The sequence below is a fragment of the Platichthys flesus genome, chromosome 18 (assembly GCF_949316205.1).
Source record: "Platichthys flesus chromosome 18, fPlaFle2.1, whole genome shotgun sequence".
NCBI lineage: Eukaryota > Metazoa > Chordata > Actinopteri > Pleuronectiformes > Pleuronectidae > Platichthys > Platichthys flesus.
The window spans coordinates 13,204,558-13,223,525 of NC_084962.1; the positions used below are offsets into that span (position 1 = coordinate 13,204,558).

Sequence of the window (18,968 nt, forward strand, 5' to 3'; positions counted from 1 at the left end):
TGATGTACTGTATATTTACAGCACAATGGCCCTGAAATAGTCTGCATATAACGTTTTACATGCTTGATGAGTTAAATCCAATTGTGGTTGCATTATACTTAATGTTTGACCATCTTTGGACATGTATTATCTTTCTTGTTGAATTACTCTGTTACACGTAAATAAACCATTAAGATCTTAAAAGAAAACTGGCAGATTGTTTTTTATGTTTCTCTTCCTGTAGCTTTCTCAAATACTGTGAAGAATAATAAAAAGAAGAAATACTTTCTTCGATCACTAGATGTCAGCATTGATTACAGACATTTCCCCACACAGACTTTAGAAAGGCTTGATTAACAGTAAGTGAACTGTAGTAATGGGGCAATGATCCCTGCACAAGCTGTGTCATATGATCGAAATATAGGATATAGGGCATCAAGTTTATGGTTGTTGTTGAATTCCATTCATTTTTACACTTCATTACTTTAAAGGGATTCAGCTGCAACATGCAACTTTACCCCTAGATGTCAATAAATTGTAGACACTGAACCTTTCATATAGGTTTGATGCACAGGTTTGAGCAGCTCCAGAGGCTCAAGAGGATTTTGTTTAATCACAGATAAGATAAGATAAATTAAACTTTATTGAGGATATTCACTTGTTACTGCAGCAGATAGTCAGAATGATGCAGAGGGAACATGTTCAAGTATGAAATATAAATAATAATGACTCGAGACAAAATATTATGAGTAGAAAAACATTTGTTCTCTTTCTCTTGTCTCTTTTACACTTCTTCTTAGCTACGTTAAAGGACATAACACGAGAAATGTCTTAGAAAAATATAAAACATTTATTTTAATAAAACCTTCACCATGTCAATACATGATCATTTTAATGTATAAATCTAAAACTTTGTGAAAACTTTTCACGGACTGCCATTTGAAAACCATTGTTTTGATCTATGTCTCACTTCTCAGGTGTGTGTGTTTTATATGTCACTCTGCATCACAAAATAAATATTGTTTCCCTGACGGAAGGTTTGTTTATTCTTGCTGATTCACTGTGGCTCAGGTCAGGCGAGTTGATCTGCTCGTCAGACTCACATTTCTGACCCAGTTATAGATCTAAGCTGCTTTGGAATCAAACCCAATCTTTCCCGGCAGGAGCCAGTCAAGGTTACAGCGGTGCCACCCTGGATTTCACCCAGAGCTTTAGAGAGGAACTTCTCAGAGGAAATGTATAGAAATATATTGGAAGCAATGAAAATCGCTCTGTTTTTCTGGGCCCCTTTTTTTTATCAGGTTCTCGGCCTCAGGGCAGAGAGGAGTCAGAAGTTACAGGGACTAAATTTCTTTCTCTCGCTCACTCTCTCCAAACACACACACACACACACACACTCACACACATACAAACAGTGACTCCATTATGTGTCTGTTTCACTGCCGTCTCCTCAGGAGGCTCTTGTTACCGTCTCTTTACAGAGGACAACAAAGAGCTGAATGTCTGTGCTACCAGAGAGATGGAAGAGAAGGAGTGAGGGACGTATCCACAAGGACTTTACTGCCCAAGTGTGTGTGTGTTCCTGTGTGTGTGCGTTTGTGTGTGTGTGTGTGTGTGTGTATGTTTCCCTGGAGCAGTTGTCAGTGTTGCTGTTTGTCTCTCAGATTCTAACCTTACAGGATCATACCTGGATAAAATGAGAGCAAAAACCAAGAGGAGCCTCAAGTGTGATTTACAACTGCTCCTGTGTCCGGCTCTGTCACAGCTGCCTCAGGTGAATCAGTTCTAAAGAATCACTCCATGAATGCCAGAGTCAAGTTATAAAGGTTTTAGGGGCGCAAAGGCTGAAAGTGCAAATTGGTCCAATCAGTAATTACATACTTGTTTATCTACTTTGCATTTATGATATGATTATCTTTATCTCATTGTGTTTTATGAACTCTCTTGGACTATATAGTTCTGTCTCTCGTGTGGACGCACAAGCAGACAAATAATTAAACCTACTGGAGCACACATGCTCCGTCATGATAAGAGCTCATTTCCTCTTCTAGCCGGCTGGATCTGTTTGTGTGTCCTCAGTGACACTTTCAGTGACGCAGTGTTTTTTCTTCCAGCCTTTAAATGGCTCTTCTTAAACAGCGGAACAGCTTAACCTTGTTTTAAATGTGCTCTGCACCTCGAGCTAATGAAAATGCCTCGCATGTGCAGGGGCTAATCATTTCTTTTCTCTTTTTTTCCCAAGCCAAGCTTATGCTGTCATGCACACAGACACAAACACACACATAAATCAGCAGATACATTAGCTACTGTAATTGTCTGTATATGTTTGTTCTGGGCTCATTCACAGGGTGCACAGGGGACAAAGCGGCTGGGAGCAAGCGTGATGTTGCCTGGCAGCTTGTTACCAAACATGAGGAGGTGTGTATGCTGAGGCACATCCAGTCTATTTAAGGTCTGCTGCACTAAACGAATGAGGTGTGACTGAAAGTCACCTTGTTGTGAACACATACAAAGGCCTGTATTGGGTTTGAGTGGCCAATTGCATGACACAACATCCTCACGAATGTATCACACTGAAGTTAAGCTCCTTATAGCTGGTGAATGGTTTGTCTACTGTACTTTGTCTTAGGCATGACTTCCTCATGGACCAGTGGAGAAAAAACTTTGATGTACACAAGGGCCAGAGCACATGTCGTCCTCTAATCCCTGTGCTAAAGTCGTACTAATGACTCAGCATTTCAAATTCACAGGTGTCCAACGCCAAAACTACCGCTCACATTCTTTCCTCTCCTGCGTCGGGGTTTTCCAACAGAGAGCAGCCTTTAATGAGCTGGTCACTGAGCGTTCTTCTCTGTAAAACTGACAGGGGGAGGATCACTGGGGAGGAGGGTGGATTTATGTGATGAATTGAATTATTGATGTATTGATATAGATCAGGGGCGGGACCAGCGTTGTTGCTTCTCCCTACTGCTTTCAGGAAAACAGTTGTCATCATATGTTTCTCATTTAAAGTCTGTTTATTGTTTATTGTTGTTTTGTTCTCTTTGTTTTTTTCTACATATATTTTACTGTTTACTTTTTTTCTAAATAAATAATCGACTGAGGGTAAACAACAAAAAACTATTAAAAGCAATAAACCAGTTTACTAGAAAAAACTGTCATTTATGGGAACCTTATCTATTGATTGTGTGGAGTTGCGGCTGTTAAAGTTGAAATGATTTGCCCAATACAAATTTACTATCACAGCACCACACAGCTGAGTCTCTGAGTGACATCTTCAAGACTTGGCCTGCAGACATAATTTAAGCCTTTAATCTCTGTTCTCGGCTAAAAGGTTCTGATGGTGTCCCAGGGGTTTGTGTGGGAGAACCCTGTGACCTGTGAATCTCATCACATAGTTGATGAGTCATGGTTAATCTCAGCTGGCTCCTTCCCTTTGCTGCGTAACCACGACAGGCTTCAAATAAAACAGTTAGAAATCTCTGTCACGAGCAGAATTTGGAAAATTTATTGGTGTGGCCTTCAGTTTTGATTTGCTTACCAAGAGGCCATTAGGGACCCAATAAGCTAAACATACAAATAATTCAACCTGCAGTGTCTGCATTTTTACCACATGGAGGCAGAAGAAACAAGCTGTAAACATAACAATGACATAATGTAAATCACAAAGATTACTGGCAATGTGCACATCCTTGTTTAGTCAGTCCAGAGTCGTGTTACAATAGAACTACAATTAAAGCTTCATCTGCCGCCTAACAAACACTGTTATCATCCTGAATACCAAGTCCCCTGCACAGTCATGAAACTGGACACGAGACAGCTCCTCGATCAGCAGTTGAAACTGCACGATACATATGTGTCCCTGTGAGACATCTGAAGAGTCCCAGCTGTGTCCGACCATGACTGTTTGACCTGACCTGTGAGCAGCTGACTTTAGAGGGACTGACATACAGTACATACATGCAGACACGCACACACACACACACTTATGCACACAAATCAGTGCACAGCGGTAACTACAGGGTAAAATCTGTTATTAATATAAAAGGCACTATATAAGTACAAATAGGAATGTTTAATGAGAGCAAATATGACTATAGGATAATATCAAATGTAACTCAAAATGCATATTTATAATTTCTTTAAATATATTTCTAAAGCAGTCTGTTTTAATTAGCTACAGTAATGCTGGTATTATCTAGATAGAAAAATATATCATGGCTTTGGTGAATGTATTTGGGGGGGTATTTCATCCTCCTCACAACGATATGGACAAATACATGTTGGTCTGGTCTCTTGGTTCCACTAAAAGGATTTCTAATTAGTAAAAAACTGGTTCCTGTCAGGATTTGGACGATAAAAACGATTGATTGAGGATGTAGATGTCGAGCATCACGGCCCCCCCGATTGTAAATAACCTCTGCGGAGATACTGGGGGAATGCATGTCCAGGAAAGGGTCTCCAATGGACAGGTGAACCACTGATGACATTTAGTGTCAAAGGTCACAGACCTGCCTATTGACGGCTGGCGGACGTCTCCTAACAGCCACTCAGGGCTCGTGTCGGCTGGAGCTAATGAAGAGCCGACACCGAAAACATAAAAAAACTATTAAAACATTTCACTTGAGCAATACTGAACAAGTGCACTGCCAAGCACGCACACACACACACACACACACGCACACACACACACACACACGCACACACACACACACACAAGCGCAATTTGAAACAGATTATTTGGGAATATTATATCTGTGCTATAAAAACTGACAACTGTTTCCAATAAGTGTCTGGCTCGCTGCTCTTATGAGGCTGATTGCAGCTGCTGTGATGGAATTATTACATTGTTAAATCCAGATTACACACTGGGTGCAACATTGCATAACACCCCTGTGCTGCTAAAACCACCAAAGTGTCATTCACTTATCCAGGCAACAAAATCTCCAAAACTGTGTGTGTGTGTGTGTGTGTGTGTGTGTGTGTGTGTGTTTGTGTGTGTGTGTGTGTGTGTGTGTGTGTGTGTGCGTCTTTTGGTTTTTACGTAAGTTGAATCACATCTATGACTTACTGTATAATGTGGACATTGAAGTAGGAATTCAAGGCCCCTTTGAATCAGGTGAGTGGTCTTAACCGGAGCTAAACTGTGGCTATTTCGAGAGGTCAGCCCAGCAGCATAATGTGGCGCTTGTTTCCCCTGGCGTCAGAGGTCTCTGAGAGAGAGAGAGGGAGAGAGCGAGGGAGAGGGAGGCAGTTACAGTAAAAACCTGTTTCTCGTGGACTTTCAATAAAGCAACAACTGTGCCTTTTTATTCCATTCAACACACACTCTCTCCGTCTGTCATCAATATTAGACTGGTCTTTTAAAAATGAAGAAACCATCTCAAACATTTGGTGAAATTGTGCAGAAATGTAACTCACGAAGATAGGAAGTCAAGAGAGAAGATCTTCGGCTCAAATAACACATCTCTGTACATCCACATATTGTTTTATCAATGAAAGATTGAGCCCAATTATAGATGTTTGTATGTGATGCTTGTGTGCTACTCTGTAATGATCTACAAAATAAGAGACCTGGGTATCTCTCTTTAACGTTATATGAAAACACTGGTCAAATATGGAACAAAACAAAATAACCGTTAATATTTGATAACGGCTGAAGGCTACCACACCTTCTATTCCATGTTGGGAAGGGAAGGGGTGAGCTGAGGGGTATTCAGCTGCAATGTGCGCCTTCACCACTAGATGTCACCAAATTCTACACACTGAACATTTAATAATGTTATGCTAGAGGCGCCCGTCTGTTGCATTGTAAGTGCTTTTATTTTGATAATTTTGAACATTTTAATCATGTAATCATGTAATGAAGTATTCTTAATCAAGTAGCCTATAGGGGCTGAGTTCTTCCTCCATCACTGAATTGATACGCACCGTAGTCAAATAGTGAGTCAAAGAAGATTTGTGTATTTGCAGGATCGACTCCCTTTGAACCCAAGATCATTTGACTTAATTTCCAGTTTGTTGTGACACTGTCTCCATATCCACGATACGAAATATATGGTTTAATGTCATAAATGGAAGTTAAAGGTTTTCATTGGTCCTCTCTCCCCTCTGCCATGGTGACCACAGTGAGCCGGAGCATGGTGGGGGTGTGGGCGGAGCGACGGGCGGAGGTCCAGGTGGTCGAGTCTGCGTAAAAACGCACCAAACATTCACCGAACTCCTGTGGAGCCAGCAGCGAGCGTCTCTCAAAAAGAAAAGAGAAGCTGCTGGAGCCTCGATGGAGGAATAATCTGTGTATCCAGAGGAAGAACCTGCGGGATTTGCTGCTGGAGAAACAATCAAATAGCGAGCGGAGCGCTGCGAAGAGGAACGAGACATACCGGGACCGAAGTGCTCCACAGGCTGAACTCTACACTTTGTTTTTGACAAATCAATTTATTTTCCTAAGAACAAGACGGCGTGTTGCGGCGACCCGTGGAGATATGTTCAAGAAAAGCAAGAGTAAAGTGCTGGTGGATTATGCGTCAGAGGAAGAGGACATGTCCTGGCACTATCATCACTCCTACAAGGTAACAATGACACGGATGGAGGGGAAGCTGCTCACTAACAATCGCAGTTACACGTGTTTAAATAAGGTTTGATAATGCTCATGTGTAACTCTGATGAATTAGTTTATCTCAGCCCATTCTTTGTCTCAGTGTGTTTCCAACCAAAACAAGTGTCAGGATGTCCAAAACAGGCTGAGGGGATTAGCAGTGAAGTTGAGTGGAAGGTAAACCCATACACAAACTAAAAACACAAACTACAAATTAAAGGATAAAGTATAACAAGGGACTGAAGCATGATAAGTGAGACACACAACCAGTCATTTCGAAATCATTCTTCATATTTCTGTTTTTAAAGGTATTTTCTTATGGAAGTTGCTTAACTTCTAAAAAAAGTGACAAGTTACACCTCATGCTGTTTGACAGAATGTGGAGCAGCAGGAGGATGAAGAGGAGGTCAAACTCATGTCATGTCAGCTGAGGAGCAAAGTGAGGAGAGGTTAAAGGAGGAGAGTTAATCATTCAGAACTTCAGGGACAATGTAATTCCATAAGTGGACCAGTACAGATTACGAAACCGTAGAAATAATGTCAGCACTTTTCTTTGTTGTATTTCTCCGATCAATCAATCAATCCCACATACAGCCTTCTATGTATGAAGCTATACTTTGATGGGTTAGCAGCACCAGTTGGTTTGTGTGTGTGTGTGTGTGAGGTCTCTTAGGACTCTGTATCAGCATTTGCAAGCAGCTGGGTTCTGTCAAGGTGTTGGGAAGAGGCACAGGGGAGAATCCATGATAAGAAACAAACACACACACACACACACACCCACCAACGCACATAAGAAGGCATCCAGCAGTCCTGACTTGTGAGAAATAGCAAGCAGACGTGTTTCTTGTTGTTTCTTTAACCCGTCGATTAGATAGATTCATTTAGATTCTCCAATAGAATCTAAATGGACAAGTTTCAGGCGTCGACGTCAGGTATGTGATGCAGACAACAGTTTGTGCAGTCAAAACAGAGCATCCCTGATGATGTGGTGAAAGCTAACATGTCATCCTGCCTGTGGTATCTAATCACCTTATTGCGTAGGTGATAAGAGTTTTTTAAAACAACAATTCAAGGTTTTATGGGGGAAGTCAAGAGACAGCTGTTTTCATTAGGAGTGTGTGGAGTACAATCCGAGGCGTACAAACTCGGCAATTAGATGTGTTACATTGCTTGAATCTGCAAATATAATAATGCACAAATAATAATGATAAAAGTGATGAAAAAAGTATTTTAAGTGTTTATTGTTAAATGTCTTATCAGTGTTACAGCATTCAATGGGGCAGTTGGGCCAGCTGCGGCATTTTTCATCCGCTGTTGTGACAATGTCGAGATCTGTGACCCATGGCTGGGTTTTATTGGCCTGTTCTTAACAACGTCCACCCTGGGAACCAACACATTTGGGCCTTACGTCTGAGGAGCCGCCCTGAGATCGGTTTCTGACCCCTTTCCCGGACGTCACCAAGACTACGTGGTTGATACGAGGCTGATCCGAAGACGGGGCAGAGAAATCCTGGGAAAGTCATCAGGGAGGTCCTCCTCCGTTGCCACCGTCATAAAGCCCATCCAGGGGTCAGGGGTGGGATCATAAAATGTCGTAAACACACTGAAGAGGCAGATCTAACCCAGCAGCGGTACAGGAAGAAGCCAGGATATAAAGTTATGATAACATAGTCTGGACATGCAGTCTTTTCCTTCTCCTTATTCAGATCGCATAGTTACACTGTCTGGTCTGGGTCAGGAAGAGAGGGAAGTAGAAAGAGCCAGATATAGATTATCTTTGGATCAAGATCACATTGCATGAACAATGATTTAGCCCCTTCTTTTTAAACAGCAAATGCTCAAATGTGAGAAGCTGAACCAATGCATTTGTTTTCATCATTGCTTGGAGAGGTGCCGCTTCAGAAATATGGTGGTGTTTACTCAGCAGTAATTTGCAGTAAACACATTAATTCGTACATTATACATTATATTTCAATGAATTCTAACTTCTTTTAAAGGTTATAACCAATTGCATACCTTGGGTTGAACATTGGGGGTTAAGGTCAAATGTCATGTTCAAAACTCAAATACATATATCAGAATTATTATTTCTTACCAATAAATATTAATATTGATATACATCAGAAGTAATCACTATTTATACATCATGCTTGCCAGAGCAGTTATTCTTTTTTTCGTGCTAAATTTATTTGAGAACACCAACAACTTTATCATGTTTAATAACAGTCAATATTTGATTCAGTTTGATTATAAAGGGGGTGCACAGGTCAGTTTATTATTTTGGGGGGGCTGGATCCACCCCACCCACCCTGTAATTACACCCTAGGTTATAACATTTTATTGAGACTAGACTGGAGAGCTGTTGATTCACTTTTTTTGAATTACATTATACTGTTAGCTGGAACACTGCCCCGTCTCTTTCTCCACCTTCATGGATCCTGGTGGTCCAGAAACTTAAACCCATAATTTTCTCTTCGACAAAGTTGTGTTTTCCTCATCAAATTATAATGTGTATCTGTAGTCTTTGCAAGAAACAACAAGTCTCTCCCTTTGGGATTGTGTTTACTCAAAAAAACTGTACAAACTGTACATCAGAGACCAACTGGCAGGTAGAGACAGACAAGTATAAAGGGATAATACATCCACAGACACAGATGTAAGGAGGAAATCAAGGGGGGATGGAGATCTAATACTTTTTTTGAAGTCAGTATCTCTCCCCCCTCCACAGCGTTCAAGGGCGACAGTCGGCCTTGTGTCGCAGCTATCTCACCCCTCACCCTGTGTTGAAGTTCAATAGGCTGCAAGACGCAGCTGTGGACACGTGGGAGGTGCGAGTACCTGATTGTTCACGGCCTAAGGCAGTAACACACCTGAATACTTTGAAAACGTGACTGTTACTCCACTGACAGGCTCTGCTTTGTGAAGTGGGATCATGAGAGGACAGATTAGGGCTGAGCTCACTTCAGACGGCCTCACATCTAAATCATTAGTGGTGAGGAGAAAAAGAAGGTAAAGCCGAGGGGATCACTGACTGAGGGGGATCAGGATTACATTGAGGAAATCAAACCTCCTAAAAGTTCAAATGAAATCATCATGTGACAGGCTGCCTTTTTAACATTGAAAACATAAGTTTGACATTCTTCAGAATATCATTTTTCACTTTCCTACCAGGGTTTAGCGATAAGGGAACACCTCTCTTATATCCGTAGGCCAAATATAAAACTCCAAATGAGCTGATTAGCTCGGCTTAGTACAAAAGCTGGATAATATCTCTAGGAAGTCCTCGGTCCTCCTGTGGAACCACAACCAATTGTTTTTGCCGTGACAAATTAGTTATTGTTTGTTAATGAGTAAACCATGGAAACTCTTACAGGCGTATTTGCTTTCCTTTTAATTGGTGATTCAAATCACAATTTCACGCAGCCAAGTGAAAAAACTGGTCACGCCATATTCCGACCATGACTTAAGAAGTGAAATAACAGGAAGTTTGTCTATTCATCACAGTCCAAACATGAGCGTTACGGCTGTGGACTGTATTTAAAGATGGACGACCGCTCTCCACTTCCTCCCACTGTTCAGGAATGAAGCCAGTGTATCACGGATATGGGCGCCGCCATCTTGCCTGTTTTAGAACCAGAGTCTGTGCAGTAGCGATCACTTGAACAAACATGTGACAAGAACCACCAAAAATAACAGAAAACCAATTTTTTCTTTAGATAAAATGTCCCATTCATTAACGTAGAGGAGGCAGGGTTTATGACCTATACTGCAGCCAGCCACCGGGTGGTGATGAGATGTGTTGGCTTCACTTTTGGGGAGGAGTCATGTCATCTATCTTTATATACAGTCTGTGGTTAAGCTAAGTTATTTAAATGTCCCAGGTTATAGGTTGAGCTATCTAATCAACTCCTTTATCTGTAGCTTCACGTCCAGTAAAAATATGAAGAAGGTTTTGATCTTTTCATTAACCTCTACTATTTGAAACAATCTGTCTTTGTCTCTGTCATCTTAAAAGTCCTCTCTCTTAAATTTGTAAAGTGTCCTTGGGTCCCTTGAAAGTTGCTATAAAGAATTTATTACTATTTCTATGTTTGAAGTCTGTGTTTGGTAAAATTTACCAGTTCCAGTCTCTGAGTCAGTGGTTGTGTAGGATGTGGTGTATTGAGATGCTTCTCTGAAAATAGCCGACTAGTGGTGCTTTGGTATTAAAATTCACTCTGCGTCTTTATTGCCTTGTAATCTGACTTTCTTTAGTTTTGTTACACCCGGACAACACAGTGCTAGAATTTACACACTGCGGCTGCCGGCTGCACACAGACACAGTCAGTGAGGCGAATAGAGACAGACGGGGAGGGGGAAAAATGCCCCCCCGAGGGGCGAAAGCAGAACTCTTGTTTTCTGTTGTCAGGAGCGTATTTTTCCGAAACACTACACTCTCTCCCCTGAACCCCCCCCCCCCCACACACACACACACCCCCTCCGCTTTCAGCTTTACCCTCTGTTCCAAGTCTTTAATGCTTGTACGCTCTTAACAGTAGTCAGCAATCGGCATGTGTGTGAGTGTGGTTCTTTGATCAGCTCAGGTGGCGTAGACCCAGTAGACTTTGCTCAGACATGTCCATCCATCAATTCTCCTCCTCTCTCTCTCTCTCTCTCTCTCTCTCATGGAGTTGTAAGATGTCAGAAGTCCTCGCAGCTTTGATCATTTTACAGGAATTCTGGCTCCGCGTCAGTAATCCCAGGCTCAGCTGCACGTCTGATGACTTGTTGCTACCCTTTTCCTATGATTTACAGTTTTTTTTTTTATATCTCGTGGGGCAAGTCCAAATCCAGTCAGACTTGTTCAGAGGCATACCGCAGGGCTGCAAATACAGTAAACACCAGTCAAAAGCGTTTTGAAGATTAAAAACACTGGCAATAAATGTTGGCTGTCGACGGTATCATATATATGGCACCACCATGGACTTCCAGGGTTTAGGATAAAACGGACGTATATGGATGTTCAGCTAGAATATGATGAGTTTCATGAGAACGCTCACAAAACAAACAGGTTTCTGTTAATCCTCTGTGGTCATAATGTGCTAAATTCAAAGAAGATAAACAATGACTGTGTTCCAAGATTGTGAACTTAACCTTTGAGAGGACAACAAGGTGACCATGACCATTAAAGGTTTTCCTGGTTAACAGGATTAATCCGAATAGGTTGTTAGACTTAGATTATCAATTTGGTTCATGTTTATTAAAACAATACTCGGTATTTAAAGTAACTGTTGAATATTTACCTGTGTGTCATTTCCACCAAGGATGTTATGTTTCTGTCTGCATTTCTTTGTTTTGTAGTTTGCAGGATTATGTAAAAACCTGGTGAAAGAAAGAAGAACCAGGGGATGGTTAATCTTAGTGAAAAAACAGGCATGTTTAGGAGACTGATATTATGAGTGTGTGCAATTAGGTGCAGATGCAAATCAAAGTGTTGATCTGGTGAATTTAAATGTGGTTTCATAAGGAGGCTGTTGGTCCTTACAGGAGGTACCCTCTTATTTTAGTTGCTTATTAATTTATTTTTGATAACTTTTTTCAATATAACAGTATATGATTCAGTCTCTCTTAGAAAGACCCGGGGCTGTCTTCCCACCAAAACAAAATTGCATGGAGCTTAACATAGGACAGTAAAAGTAATGAAATTATAAAACTGATATTACACAAAGGATATATGAAAAATGACAAAAAGCCTGGGGACTCAAGCACAATGGAACCAAAATAACTCTGCTTTAGCTCTCTTAAGGCAAAAGGTCATTGATTTTCGTTTGCTTTCTTTTGTTTAAATCTCCCCTCTGAGCTCAGTGGTTTCCTCTCGTCCCCCCATCCCTCCATCTCGCCTTCCAAACACAGCGTGTTTGTGTTACGGCTCTAAAAAGGTTTCCCTCTCTCTTACAGGAAAGCCTGCACACACTCACCACTCATGCATCCTTGCTGTAAAAGGTGGATGTTGTGTGTTTGTGTTGGGAGGTTGCTATTTGTGTTAACTCACTGCTGGTATTTGTCTCTGTGTGTCTTTGTGTTTGTGTGTCTCTCAGGACAAAGATATCACAGGAGAGGAAGAGGAGGAGGAAGCTGTCATTGATGTGTCCAAGGTAAAAAGCACCACTTCACAGCTAGTGGATGTCACACAGTCACAAACACACTATCTGCAACCAAACCTATAGTGCGTTTACACTCTTTTACCCCTGACAGTGACTCCCTGTAGATACGGAGCCAAAAAAACTCTTATCATCTCACACATTGACTGAACACTGTCTGTACATGCTCATAATCGCTCATATGGCGTCACACTCTTTTTCTTTCGTAACCCAAAAGTGTCTGTGTTATGTCATTAAAAACATCCATATCCTAAAACCGACCTCAGTGACACACACACAAACACACACACACACACACACACAGAGTCAGATGGCCGGTGTTTCACAGTGAAGCTGAGGTAGACGAGTTTCAGAGGACAGCTCTGCACTGTTTATCTGTAAACACGCCAGCCTTCAGCTATCATCGTCTGCTTTATCCTGAAGCTTATCATGGAAAAAAAGGTTTTGTTTGTTGTTATGGTGTGTGTGTCCCTTTATCCTTAAGTCCAGGTTAGGAGTGAAGTTACTTTGTTTAGACCTTAACTGGTTCTCTTTCTTGTTTGGAAGGGGGGATGAGTTGAGGGGTATTCAGCTGCCACATTAACTTCACCACTAGATGTCACTAAATTCTACAGACTGAACCTTTAAAGCCTTCACTGGTTGATGATGGATTTATGTATAGCTGCTTCAACGTTATCGAGAATTTGCTCAACCATCGTCCCCGTACACTTTGTGTTTACGTGTGGGTGATTTTATCTGCACCTGCAGCTGTGCCCATTGTGTGAATAAGATTATGTGCTGCGTCTTTGTTCCTGAGATACAGTCTGCTAGATCCGATCTGTGCTGACATTACTCGAATGCTGCGGTCGTGTCTGAACTCTTCTGAGCGTGGAAAGCTAAAGCTCCATTGTCTCTGAACTCTGTGCCGCCTTCCGACTGCATGTACACTTGCTGTAGGTGACTTAGTTCCCGCGACATATTTCACGAGCGGTCCCGCCTGTGAGGACAGCGGCGGCTGGGCCAGAGAAGAGAGGGGAAGGAAATGCAACATTCTTTCGAGGAGCTGGGCCTTTTTGACGAGAACAATCACTGTGGAAGAAAAACAAGGCTGAAAATAGCTGCTCGGACAGTGTGGAAGGCTGCAACTCCTCCACTGTTGGTTGTTTTATGCTCATATTAGGATATACAAAGTGGAGCTGGAGTGCTGCAGGTGGAGGTGACCCTTTAACTGTAAAAGGCTGATTAAATTTCTAAATAAGAAGATGTTTAATCGAGCAAAACCTACTTAATTTCACCCTTAAAAATATATAAGCAGTTGTCCCGAAGGTGCTCCATACTTTCTGTGCTGAGCCATAATGTGATACACTTCTATGCCGGTTGTCAAACTACTCGCACGCCAGTCTTTTGATAAATGATGGATGTGTTGTTTTGGATATAAACGTATATTTGATTTCATTGTAACGCACTTAATTCTGCCTCTGCTGCTTATTTAATAAAATAGATTTATTGATTTGTTAATAAGCCAAAAATCACATTATATGACAACACAATTCTGATTAGTTCATTGTTTAAAGGAGTAGTCCAACATTTTTGCAATATACGCTTATTCCATTTATGCAAAGGGGGACTGATAAGAAGATTTAAACCACTCATATCTGTCTCCTGAATATGTAGCTACAAACAGCAGCTTATTTTAGCTTCGACTAGTATAAAAAGTTAGCACTATTTTTGCGAGAATGTGAAATAATTAGATCCTACCCACAACTCATCCATCCATCCAACCAATCCCAGGAGACGATGGGCAAAAAGCGAGGCACACCCTGAACAGGTCACCAGCGTATCGGAGGAATTAAGCAACCATTAACACCGATGGAAAATGTCTCCAGTTCACCTAATCCCAATCTGCTGGATTTTTGACTACTAGAAGGAGCCAGAGTTCCTGGAAAAATAACCCAACTCATACAACATTTTCAAAAAATGAAATGCCTCTTTAATCCGTACGCTTTCACCTCTGGGGTATGGATGGAAGAATTTGGCCCAACAGGAGCTCTATTGTTCTGCCGAGTGTGGAGATGTAAGTAAAGCCCCCCCACACAGCCAGCCTCAGTGAGCTGCTTGGTTTACCTACGTCTTGGCTGGAGAGATTACTGGGCACGGAGAAGCTTTGGCTCTAGAGGCCTGCAGGTTAATGCTGGAGTGAATGGTGAATAGGCTGGCCCTCTGTATGTGCACGCATGCGTGCACATATAGAGCTGGAATTTCCATACATACACACACGCACACACACAAGCACATGCACACACACGTACGGATGGACTCAATCTCTCCTGGCATCTCTGGTTCCTCCGAGTACAGAAAAATCTCTTCCACAGTTTACACTTGATGACAGGAAACAAGAAAAGGGAGTTAGGAGAGAGACAGAAAAAGGGTTTCGAAATAGCTGAGATGAAATTTAGAAATGTCTTTTTTTTGTTTTGATGGCAATAAACTCCAAGAAACTGGCAGCGTTCTTGTCCATGGGCGAGAGGTGAGCGGAGGAGGATTTGTTTTTTCATTTTATCGGCTTAGTGTCTGTCTCCTGATGACATACCAAGGATAGACCAGGCAATGTGTTTACAAATCCCTTAAATGTCACATAGTTTGGGTATGAGAGGAGATCCTGAGCGGGATCGTGAAGTCCACACGTTATGTGGTGGTGACATTTAGAAGCTGGATCTCAGTCCTGGTGACACATCTTATTGTGCTTTTTCCTGTTTGGTTTGAATGCGACGACTTTCGCAGTTGTTTGTTCACACGCAGCGCTTTGAATTAGGCAGCTCCTCGAGAGGTTAAATATAGGAACAAAAAGAAGCAGTTTAAAAGGCAGACCAGGGCCAAATGTGTTCATTAGATAATGCTTCTAATACTGAGCATGTTACGATATCGACAAAGCAAAGGCAAGTGGGGGAGTAAACCTGATGACCTTGACTGTTGACAGTGAGATTTTTTCCCCGGCACAGAGAGAAACAAAGCCAAAAGTTTAGACGCAGAGGAGGGCGGCATGTGGGCTCAGTTTGCAGCTGTACAGACAGGGAGGAATTCCGATGCGAGTCCGGAGGAGTTTCATGGGGAGTGGAGGGTCTCTCGCTGGAATGTACCAAACAGCACTGACCAATCTGTGCCACTAGACCTCTTTCTGTTTTTCTCCGTCTCTGGCTCTTCATCTACCGGAGTGTTGTGCGAGTTCACACTTCACAATGTGCTCGTCACACACTGTTTTCAGAAGAGCCTCATCCCACTCATCCATTAGACATGATTCATGCATTTATCATGCAGAAATATAGAAGAGGTCCAGTAACAGTGTGGTCTGCATGAACCTGAGCTAATGAAAAACGCGGATTTTGACGTCTACTATAAATATGTAGTTATGATGAGCTCAAACGCGCTGCTGTCTGCTGCTCTCTGTCAGGAGGACAAGGTGAAGAAGAACATGTCCAAGAAGGAGAGGAGGGAGAAGAAGATGTTCTCCTCTAAAGATGACGAGCACTTCTTGTTGACGGGAGTGAAACTGGCTGACCGCAGAGGGTGAGGTTCCCCAAACTGGACAATGTGGGATTATAAATATTCTGTATTAAATAGGTTAAATTTAGTTTGTCTGTATTTTAGTATCAAACTAATTCTTTCACCAGTTCTGATGAAATAAGGCTTTGTCCTACAAGGATATAAAATGTATGTCAGACTTAATTCAACTCATGTTAGTGAACACAAACTCAGAGGTCAAACCACTTGTGCTTGTTTATATGTATTTGCCGGCAGTGACTAACCCTCAGAGCCTCCGTGATGTGGAACACGCATGAAGAGGAAAACCTAAATCAATCACGTCGCTGTGACAAGCAACCGGGAATTCCTATATGATGGCTCGTTGTATTGGGAGAGTTCCCCTAGTGTTACGTCTGTTCTCCACCCAGTCACTGTTATTTTTAGCTGAGATGTTCAAGGTGAACCTTTGTGAAACAGCGGCTTCATTGTCTTTCTTTCTCTGAAGGTCTCACAAGAAAATCAAAGACGATGAGAAGGATAAAGAAAAGAAGGACAAGCCGGAGAAGGGCCACTGTTTCTGGGAGAGCGTCACCATGACCATGAGGCAGATCTCGCCCGCCAAGAAGCTGGAGAAGATGGAGGGCTGGGAGCCGCCTCAGCTGGAGGACTTAAACGAGACCACCACTGACGACACCCCGGAGGACAAGAGCCCGGAAGGGGACTCGCCGTCGCCTCAACCCGAGGCTCCAGGCCTTCCGTTGGACCTGGCCTCCTGGGGGGGGCAGGGCCTGGAAGAGGACTCTTCCCGCTACGCTAACCTGTCGGACTCCAGGGATTCGACAGCGGCTGTCACGTGGACGTCTCGTGCCAAGGTCAAGCTGGCCGGCATCAGCAGGATGAGCAGAGGGATTGTGTCGGACGTCGCGTGGGAGGGGTTTAAATAGTAGCCCTTTAAACCTATGATACCCCCTCTGTCCTTCAACACCGGCGTGATGAGGATGAAGACCTGAACCAAATATCTGCTCGTCTTCGGAATGTCTTTAAATTGAACAGGTGCTAACTGATATTGAGCTGATGTCCTGTAGTAAAGACCTGCGAATGAAACATGAAGATTGACTTTGGTATTTTAGCTTTAAAGTCAATGAAGAGCTGGTGTTAGTTTGATCAATGGGCTCTTTTTTCTTGCGAAAGTTTTGAATCACTGGTATAAATTGTATAGTAATAACAAATGAACGCCTTAAAATGCCTGACCTGTAGATATGTGATTTAAAAAGTGATTTTCATGTAATTTTTTGTGGCTGTTTTTTGTTTTAGTATTAGAGAACTGATGAAGAATATGCAAACCTACTCCAGATTTTATAAAGTTAGAATGGTTCTGTTCTTTCATGTCTATGCTGTTACAGAATGTGAGGTTGAAGCCTTAACTTATGCATCAATACTGAGCTGTGCAATCTGGCATACCGGTGTGTGTAACTGTTGCTGTGTGTGTGGTTGTGTGTGAGAGGCAGAGTTAGAGGTAAAGGAAGATAAAGACAGAAGCCAGATTCAGACATGAGCTCCATTAAATGTCCAGAAAAATTGGTTCTGGACATTTTACGGAGTTTGATTTTTATATATATAGAACACAGCTGGAGATTGTCCGAGTCAGACAAGTTCACAACAACAGGGAACTGCTGCGGAAATCACATTTTTTTGTTTCCAGCGCATCGCCACTGGCGTCGGCTCTTGAATCTCATCGTGTTTCCAAGTTGACATTTTTTTTACCTGGAGGCAAAAGTTCTGGAAATATTATCCAGAGCGACCGACTGGGACATTAGTGTTCTGTCACAACGCCCCTCTGGGAAGATGGCAGGAAAATGTGTCAGTGCATGTCTGAAAACAGCTACAGACACTTTGTCACAGTCGTTTTAGTGAATAACAAGTGACGCTGCTGTTGTTGAAATGCTGCGTTCAAATCACGTCATTTATGATAAATATGAATTTCTTGTCACTCACCGAAAAAACAAAATAAATATACAGTGCCTCGCATCATTGAAATAAACTTTTTTATAGTTACTTTGTCAATGCATAGTATTTTGATAATCAATTGATTTATCATATTAGTAACAGAATAAAATCAAAGCAACCTACACTGTGTCATAGATTGAGACATGTTTGAATGATGAAGCTGAATATTTTTTTCATGATGTCAGTCAGATGACCTCATGTGTTTTTGCTGTAAATTGAAACCAGATCTTCCTCTGAGCAGGAACCTGTTGAGCTCATCACAAAACGCGCACAGATGCAGGTGAGGCAGCCCACTTTGGTTCCGTGCTGCATCGCTTTGACCAGCAGGGGGGGCTGCAGTTAGTGTGTATTATAGACAGGCTGGTTCACTCTTAAATAATCTGTATATTGTGTAGGACTGAGACAATGAGGAGTGATTTCCTTTTTGCTATAGTAATGTTTCTTTTAACTGAATAAGAAACTTTAATTGAAATCATCTTTTGCTGTTTACTGAATTTGTTTGATTCTGCTTCAACACAGCTGTAGGTCCACCTCACTGGATTCCTGTATCCTTCATTTATTCACCTACAGGCTGGGTTATATTTTCTCAGAGCAGAATAAAGCTGCATTCTCACCGTCTGCCTCTACTTTCTCTGGACTTTTCAGCTCAGAGTAACCACATGGAGTTTCTAATTTTGTTTAAACTTCTTATCCACTCTTTGAGGTAAATTTAAAATATAACAACATTAAAATAAATGGTATTTCTG

The 18,968-nt window shown here is 41.9% G+C and overlaps 1 protein-coding gene across 1 annotated transcript; it reads left to right on the forward strand.

Annotated features, from left to right (window-relative positions):
* The first annotated feature begins 6,147 nt into the window (after positions 1-6,147).
* si:ch211-225h24.2 (uncharacterized protein LOC564539 homolog) lies at positions 6,148-18,836 on the forward strand. The gene is made up of 4 exons (XM_062411859.1): positions 6,148-6,551; positions 12,655-12,711; positions 16,145-16,260; positions 16,721-18,836. Exons 1-4 carry the CDS (start codon positions 6,465-6,467, stop codon positions 17,157-17,159), a joined length of 699 nt encoding a protein of 232 aa, XP_062267843.1. The 5' UTR covers positions 6,148-6,464; the 3' UTR covers positions 17,160-18,836.
* The last annotated feature ends 132 nt before the right edge of the window (positions 18,837-18,968 follow it).

Bases quoted from the DNA above. Each gene is read 5' to 3' on its own strand.
- si:ch211-225h24.2 (XM_062411859.1), top strand. From the start codon at position 6,465: ATGTTCAAGAAAAGCAAGAGTAAAGTGCTGGTGGATTATGCGTCAGAG. The intron at 12,712-16,144 runs GTAAAAAGCACC...GCTCTCTGTCAG, and splicing joins CTGTCATTGATGTGTCCAAG to GAGGACAAGGTGAAGAAGAA. The intron at 16,261-16,720 runs GTGAGGTTCCCC...CTTTCTCTGAAG, and splicing joins AAACTGGCTGACCGCAGAGG to GTCTCACAAGAAAATCAAAG.